General features: G+C 40.1%; 1 protein-coding gene across 1 annotated transcript; it reads left to right on the top strand.

Annotated features, from left to right (window-relative positions):
- The first annotated feature begins 301 nt into the window (after window positions 1–301).
- On the top strand, window positions 302–7,747 carry LOC134736438 (uncharacterized). Its single transcript, XM_063637798.1, has 4 exons — window positions 302–562; window positions 2,398–2,511; window positions 2,795–3,092; window positions 7,471–7,747. Exons 1-4 carry the CDS (start codon window positions 302–304, stop codon window positions 7,605–7,607), a joined length of 810 nt encoding a protein of 269 aa, XP_063493868.1. The 3' UTR covers window positions 7,608–7,747.
- Window positions 7,748–9,011: the final 1,264 nt, after the last annotated feature.

The following is a 9,011-nucleotide window of genomic DNA, read 5'->3' as shown; positions in this document are numbered from 1 at the left end:
CCCAGAAATATCTTTTACTTACAATATTTGGGAAGACAGGGGTCTCCATAATATTGACTTTGCTAACACGTCTACATTTTTCTGTCCACCATAATTATGTGTCAGTCAGCAACACCTCACTTTTGTTGCTGCCAACAGGCCTTGATTCAGGCAGTGGGAGGTAGGCTGGCTGAAGCACGGCACTCGATAATACTTGCCTGGCAAATACTGTTGGCTTGGGGCAGTGAGGGGGAGGTGCTCTCGTGAAAAGACAGCTCCTTCAGGCTGCATCATTCTTCCCATTAAATCCCCAGGACCGGGAATGGGGGGCCTTTCTGAAGGGTTGTGGGAGCTGCTCTTCAGCTGCCTATTTTGTCCAAAAGCCTTCTTTAAGCATGGAACACGACACAGACTCAGGAGGGGAGGTCACAGAAATAGATACACCTCTTTGTGGGAATTATGTTTTCTTCTGGCCAAAGCAAACCACCTAGACACAGAGAGGCTGTGGTTTGACACTGGTTGGACTTCAGGAACAATTATAGAAGGGTTGTGGGCTGTGGATGCGTTGGACATGATTCATGTGGTGTGAGGGTTGGAGAAAGGATGGTAGACAAAAGCACAGAAGGGAGGCCCAGAGACCAATTAATGGAATGAGAAACTAAGAAATTTGGTAGATGGTTTTATCCACAGCCAAATCTGAATTATTTATAGATTATTTTCTTCTGGATTCCCTCTCTAAGTTTGCAGAAATAAAATAGGTAATTGGGCCATATTTTCTCCCAAGTCCTTTTTTTATATCCGGATCTTGGTTCAGCCGAGATTTTCAAGGACAAGAACTGTGTTTTCACTATTGTAAGTCTGTAGGATTTGGAAGTACCCATTATAAATAACCAATACTGTGGAAGCGGTGACTGAATGAATGAATGAAATCTTCCCTACTGAAAGACTGAGAAATAAACAGGCTAATGTTACATTTTCAAGATGCAAGTAGCTACAAAATCCCGCTTTTGTAGGTTCTTTAATGAATGAAAGGAAAATGATTGATTAAAACAAAAATAATTTAGATAACATAATTTTAACCTTTTCTGAACAAATGCTGCACAAAGAATATCATCTAAAATATTAATTATGTTTTAAAATATTATTGATTATGAGAAACAGCTTAAAAAGAAAAGCTTATAGTTACTTGTCTCTCAAGTAGTATTTTCATGAAATAAGACAACTTTAAATGGCAAACAGGAACTTCTTATCTTGATAACTTTAAACTGAGTCTGCTGTGCAGGGTAAAGATATTAGTTTTAGTGAGCATTAATTTTAAATTTTGGAAATTAGCAGCGACTCAGCACTTTTAAAAAGTTAAATATCAGGTTTTCAATTATCTCAAACTTGCCCCATACATATAATTTTTTAAAAGAAGTTGAGATCTCCTTCAAAATTTCACTACTGTCTATAACTTCGTGATAATACACATAAACTACAAAAACTATAGTTGATACCTTTAAGAGAAACATAGCTGTAGTTGGCATTTTATAATTTTTTGACCCATAATGCTGGCAATTCTAACTTAAGTGTTGTGTTTAACTTCCTTAATATGCGTAAGGGGCCCCTTTAAGAATTAGGCTTCCTCATCTTTCAAACCAATTTTAAATGACTGCACAGTAGCAGGGGGATATGGCTCTGAAATGGAATATTTTAATAAAATATATAATTCAACAGTAACTCAATATCTTCTGTTTTCAAAGTTACTGCAATTCCCCCCTTTTTTTTTTTTTTTTTTTTAAGTTTCAAATCCCGCTTTGACTACTGGTGGTATTGCAATCAATGAAGTTTATTCAAGGAGTAATCATTGCTATTAACAAACTTAGTAAACAGTTTAAATACGTAAGTTCCATTATCAAAAGACTGTATATATATATATATATATATATAATAAATTTAGATTTTTATATAGTCAAAAAGATTATAATGTATAGTCAGGATTTCCAATAATTTTTCATAACATTTTTCTTTTGTCCTTAGTAAGAAAATGTCATATATCTTTTGCAGTTTTTAGATAAAACAATTGGTAAATGAAATACAGTACATTAAAATACTTTGAGGCTTTAAAAAAATAAGAAAGAAAAGTAATTTCAGTGGAATTATCATTTTAGCAAGACTAAGATCATTCCATGAAGAAGACAGGTGAGTACCCTGGTGAAGCCCCGGCTTATGTGCACACACGTACACATGTACCATTTGGCAACAGACAAACATCAGTAAGGCAATTTAAAAATTGTTGCCACGAATCATTCACATTCCCTCCTCGGGTGAAACATGGCAATGGTTTTAAAGTTAAACGTAAGCACTGCACACACTGTAGCTATGGGGAAATGCTTGTAACCGTAACCCACTGGCTTTCACAGATACCTTTAATTTAAGGCTCTGGCTGGCGCAGAGGTGAGAGCTGAAGCAAATAATGTCAAGGGAGTGAACAGTTACCTCAAAATACAAGGATATTTTCTATTGTGTAAGAAAAGGAGAGAATTAATCAAGGTAAGGAACAACTTAGTAGTTTAATTATGAGTCTCTTAATGTCTTTTCATAATCAGTTAATAAATACCTTAACAATAAAATTGAATTGAAGCTTTTAATAGGCCGTGTTGGCTTAAACCTAAACAAAGGAATTAGCAGCTCCAGGCATTGTGCAATAACTGCTCACTGTTTGGTGCCAGGAGAAACAAAGCATTTCAAGTGCGTTTTTTGTACCTTACTATAATAAACGCTTGTAATATTCCCCAATTTCTGGAGTGTAAGATGCAGATCTTATTTATCACAGTATGTGACACACCTGGCACGCGGATCAGGAAACAACTGTTTTACTTCATTTCTGTCATCACCTTCCAACACATTTCTTTCACATTCCAGTTTGGATGGGAGGACTCGACTTTCTCTCCATAAGTTCCCCATTAACAGTTTCACAGCAGAAGGCGCCATTGGTCCGCTTCCTCTCCAGCAATTAATTACCCAGAGCGGCGTGTTTGGACGCGGACCACAGCAAACGCGTCAGGTCACGGGCATTTACGCGTATCTGCGAGCAACGTCTTTATCATCAGCACGGTGCGTTCCCAGCAAAGGTAATGAATTGTCACAGTTCCTCAGACAGGCGGTGACGAACACCGTGTCAAGTCAGCAGCACAAATTACCAACTTCAACTCCCTTCAGTCACTTTTATTAATATGCATTTTATTTGAGGGAGATTTTTTTTTTAAGGGGTTGTGTCACTTTATGCGTTCGGCAGATGAAAGGCACTTTGGCTTTCTGTGTTAGCAGCCGAGAGTGTATCAGACTTGGAGTCTTGAGCTCTGTGAGCCCTGTGAACAACTATGCACTAATAAACCTTGAAAAGCTTGAATTACACTATAACCCACAAAAATTTTCAAATTAAAAAGGCATATTTAGAGGCCCCCCGTGGATAGTGATTTTATTTAGTTTAATTCCCTCTTGTGGCCAATTAGGTAGACACCCCTGCACACAGGCACACAGTCCTAGGGGAAGAAAGTGGGGCGGGGGCGGGGGCGCTGGGGGGTGGCTAACTTTTTTTTTTTTAATGGCAGTATATCATTCCTCCGTAGACAGAAATGATTTTCCCGGCTGTTGTTCTCTAAAGAACAGGACTGTTAGAAATCAATGAAAGTGTATGCAAGATGAATTTTCATTTGGCTCAGTTTTTTAAGGCTATATACAGTACTCCAGTTTCTTCCTAATTCAGCCGTAGTCAGTTGCCAAGTTGAAGAATAAAAGTTAAAGTTCCACCATGACCATGACAACGGAGTATATCCATTTAGTGCTCTTCAATGATCCGCTGGTCAAAATAACTTCTAAGAAGGCTGCAAATGCGTGGTTAATGGTAGGTTCATTTATATTTTTTTTAATTAAGTGATTTGCACAACTTCAATGCATTTTTATCACCTATGCATTGAGCTCATTTACCCAAATGAAACTCGGATCGACACAAAAGATATATTTGTTACAAAAATTGTTCCTAGGGAGCTGCTGTTTCCATCAGAATTGTGAAATGTGCCTCCTTTTCATCTGGTGGCAGGCTCCACATGTACCATATGAAAAAGGAGTTAATAAAATGCACGTTGGAAATATAAAACAAGGTCAGAGGCGACAGTTTGGCTGAAGGCCTTTCTTTAAGTGTGGAAAACAAAAGAACAAGATTGTTTTAGCAGTTGCAGCTGTTGGGAGAGGCAGCTTTGGGTGGAGAGTAGCAGCCGAAGGCCCTGCTACCTGTTTCCTGAGTCTATCAGATCCAGGGTCCTCTCCCTAACACAGATACCCTGCACAGTAGGTGCCCCAAGCTTTGGAAAGGCCCAGTAGAGAAAAAGAAAAGTCTCCATCTTGTTCCCAAGAGAGCTCTGGGGACCAGAAGGATGTAGCTTGGGGAGGTGTAGGGTCAGCCTAAGGAGTAGGAGGACCTGTGTAAGACTTCAGTCTCTAAAACCCCACAGTGCTGTGTCCTCCTCAGAGCCAGATGTAATGAATGGCGTTACTGTGTGCACATTGAAAGCCACCCCGATTGGATGCCTTTCAGTGGTAAATTTTTAAAAATAAGTACTTAAGATTCTGTGGTTGGGTCCATCGTATTCCAACCAAACCAGGGGAAAGAAAAGAACATTGTCAGTCAAGCAGCTGCTTGTTCCGCAAGACCTCAAGTATATCCCTTGACAGATTTGCTTTTCTTAATGAACTGACTGGTTACTTTGGCACCACTTAAGAGCTGCAAGGCAAACAGTGAAACTCAATCAGAAAAACTTTATCATTTTAGAATGAAGATAAAAGAGAAAACACTTAATAATTATGTCACAAAACAATGATAGTAGCCCACGAACCCATTAATATGCGAACATAAATTGCCTAATCAGAGTAGCTGTGACCCAGCAAAAGAAACTTTATAGTCTTTGATAAAGAATAAGAAAACCAGGTCATCCAAACAGGAAAACACAGGCTTACAGAGAGGGACGGGGGAGGGACGGGTGATATGGTGGGGGCAGGGCAACTGTTTGGACTCTGAAAACATAAATAGGCAACAATCAGATGTGATTCCTCCAAGAGTTAATTCTACGATCTTGGTCGAGTACCTTTTCCCATTTAGCTCTGGTTTCCTCATTTGTGAAAAGGGAGTGATAACTTCACCTTCCCAGACTGAATAGCACAGTGAGTGCAAAGAGTTTGACTAGGATTTGACACATAGTAGGTACTCAATCAAGGTTAGAACACGTGCTTTCTCTCCCTTTCCTGACTCCAGCCATACCTAGAAACACCCTAGCCAGCATAAACCATCACTCAGCATGGTGCATTTGAGATCAGATTTTTGTTGTTTCAGGAAAATCTTAGCTTTTGATAGGATTTACCTACGCTGGAAGTAGTGAAAGGGTCTAGGCCGATGTGTTCAGAAATTCCGCACATGAAAGACTGATGTGAATGGTGGGAAGGGCCTTCCACCGTACCTTCTTTCTCCCTTCCATGTTGGCCTTCATAAGATAAAGATTGTTTCAGAAAAAAAATCCATACCCAAAATGCTTCCTCCAGACACTCACTACTCAAAATGTACTCTCAGACAGCAGTAGCAACAGCAGCAGCTTAACCCAGAAGCTTGTCAAAAATGTAGAATCTCATCCTGTACATCCACCTCCCCTGGTCCCCAACATGCACCCCTATTGATGAGATTCTGCAACAGATCCCAAGTCTTCCCTATGCACATTAAAGTTGGGGAATTTTTCTAATTCTAGGCCAATTAGACCAAAATTTCTGGCGATGGAACCCAGACACGAGTACTTTTTAAACCTCTCCACATGGTTTTAATATGCAGCCAAGTTTCAGAACCACTGTTCTAGTCGCATTAGCAAAAATCAACCTTAAAAAACACAAAAATATTTAAACAAAAAAGAGTAGAAAAGACTATTCTTGAACTAGATCCATTGAAGGAAAGAAGTTTTCAAGTGTGGTTTAAAGACATCTATGTTTCTACAATTCTAGTGATGGAAGAAGGAGAACTGAGATACATTTTCATATTTACACCTTGCCCTTATACAAGTCTTGGTTAACAAATGCCCGGGTGGGCAGAACATTTATTGACATAAGTCACCGTGTTTATTGATGCTGCCCATTTTCCACTGATTTTAGAACTCTGTAGGGGAGGTGCTGTGACTTTGAAAAGGCTATTTTTATAATCAAATTGTTTTACTTAAAGGTTTATGTAACATGCTATACTATTAAACAGTAAATAAAAACCACTGATAAATCCCGGGTTCCCCACAGGTAATTGGGCACATCCTTAATTATCTGGTTTATGAGCAAATTGCCACCTCAGCTTTGGTTCTCAGCTTGTTAGATGCACGTGTGTGCGCACCCTCGTCTTGCATGGCAAACTTCCCACAGACTCAGGGTTTAAATGATGTCAAAATATAATGGGGTGTTGGGGCGGGGGCAGGGGAAAGACATGTAGAAAATAAAAGGACTGAAGTTCGTGTTGGAGTTTTGGTTTTTGGTTTTTGTTTGAAGAGTTAATTTGATTTTGATTTTCACTGTTGTTGCTGTTACTGTACATTAGGGCACACTCCTAGACCTAGGGGCCTGAAAAAGGTGGCCAATGACAGCTGATTGCATCAAAAGAAATCCGTCCTGTTTTGTTAAACTGAAGTTTTTTGGTGAAAGCTCAGATGCCTCTCTCACAGCAGTCCCATCTAGGCTACATTCTACCTTTTCATGCTAGCAGGAAGATCTAGGAGGCTCAGGATTGCCTTCCATCAATTAAACCTTCTCAAAAGGAAAATCCTCTATGCTTTTGCCCTCCAAGCTTAAACCAAATAACATTCTTCGATGGCATTAGATGACTTTTGTTTGAACTTTTATTATTCTGCAAATATCTGAGTTCAGTGAGGCTCCCAGTAGGCAATCCTCTCTAACCCCCAAATTCCATGAAATGAAAGCTTCTCTTTAGGGCCTCAGTGGCTCACAGCATCCTGTGGGCTCAGCCTGATGGGCTCCCCCTGGTGGTTGCACCGTGCCTCTCCTCTGCTGGTCTCAGAAGAGAATCCCTCTTCAGATTTCACTGAAGACATCCGGGAAAAGTAGGCTGAGACAGTCAAGAGGAAGAGAAACAGTGGGCTGCACAGCTTCTCTTGGAATCCATTCTCGTAACAAAATTTCAAGAATTAGTTTTCTGAGTTTGAGACATAATCTTCTTTATGTCATTTTATTCAGTTCCTAGCACCCTTTACTGCCCGGATACGAAAGGACATAACACTGTGGATATTTCTGAACCCTTCTCACTTCCCTACGCCATGGGTTCAGGCTGTTTCCACAAGGCGTAACTACTATTACAAAACATTGCAAACTCCTGCATCCGGTATTGATTAAACAATGTCTGGAGCTGGCAAACATTATTAATATATAGAATGCTATAGAGATTGATTGTTCTACTTTCATTTTTCTTCTTCCTGCCAGCCCCTACAGGAGAAAGCCCTGCAGCTGTTCTGAATCCCATTGCCAGAGGCATATTACAGCTTGTTTTGATGTTTCACCAGCAAGTTCTGTGCCTCATACAGGGACAAACCAAAGCAAACACCCCAAGCTCCAACTAGAGGCTAAGGCACAATCACCCTGTCAGGTATTGTTAGGAAGTCGGGATCATAAAAGATAATAAACTCTCTCCCATCTTTTATGACGGCACACCAAGATCAAACACTTTCCATACCACAGCATAAAGCCCCCAGGACCAGTTCTCCCGGACAGATGTTCATCTGCTATCTCGGTATTGACGTGTTACTTAATTTATTGATCCACAGAGAGAAGGAAATGCAAAGACTCTAGAAATCTGGTACTGTACAAGCTGTTTTCCAGGGCTCTGAGCCCTAGAAATAAAGTGGAGACTTGATGTTGTGTTTTAAAAGCTGTTTGAATATTGTCGTTTTATTGTTTTTCTTCAATGTTTAAACAAATTAAAAAATTGGTCAAAAAATAAGTTGAGCCAAAAAATGCTTTTATTATTTTTATTTGACTTTTACTCAATGAACAGTATGCTTAGCAGTGGGCAATGTGGTTTGTTACTCCTTGGTAACTCACTGACACTTGCCAACACTCACCTGGCCCTGTCAATCCCATAAATACAAAAAGCCTGGCTCACCCTAGATTTCATAGAATGATGAGGAATGAGGTGAAATAAAACTTCCTAGTGCAATGCTAAGTAATTCAGCCTTTCCTGCTCTAATCCATCCCACACATGACCCCCGGACTGCTCACGTTAAAGCAGACATCTGATGGCATGTCTCCAGGTTGACAGTCTTGGCAGGTGCCCCTGCCTGCCAAAAGGAGGATACATACCAAATGGTGTTCAAGGCCCTCCTCCTTGGGGTCCCTACCAGCCTCACCAGTCTTACCCTCAAACATTCCCTTTCACATGCATGTGCCCCAGCCCAACTGGATTAATTACCAGCTCCTCTTTCCCATCTCTGTGACTTCGCTCATAAAGTCCTTGCCCGTATATACAAATAAAAACGCTGTAAGTATCAGGCAAAATCAACCTCTTTCTCCCCAGATTACTTGTAGCCGTTTTGTTCTGTTATTGTTTTTGTATTACTCCTGAGGCTATTTGTATGTAGGGTGCTCCTTCTGGATTTCAAGAAAATTGATAAAGAAGATCTTATGCATCTTTTGGCCTCGTCCACCCCTTCGCTGTTATGTAGGAGGTGTTTAACCTCACTGAATTCATTCATTCAGTGAATGAATGCATAAAATACCCTGCTTATCTTTGGAATTTCCTGCTCCACAGCCTTCTGTGATTTCACCTGGATTAAGAATATATCCAAAACCCCTTGGACTTTCATTTGAGACCCTTCAAATTTGGCCCCCATATGTCTTTATAACTTACCCTAAACTATCGAGAAAAAAATCCTTTAGCAAAATAATCCACTTATTGTCTCCCACCACATTTTACCACCAGCTTGGACTGCCCACCTCCCTCCTCTTCCCACCCAGACCCACACATC

Source organism: Symphalangus syndactylus, chromosome 4 (assembly GCF_028878055.3).
Source record: "Symphalangus syndactylus isolate Jambi chromosome 4, NHGRI_mSymSyn1-v2.1_pri, whole genome shotgun sequence".
Classification (NCBI taxonomy): Eukaryota; Metazoa; Chordata; class Mammalia; order Primates; family Hylobatidae; genus Symphalangus; species Symphalangus syndactylus.
Note: the sequence above shows the minus strand (reverse complement) of the source record. Positions and strands in the feature narration are given on the sequence as shown.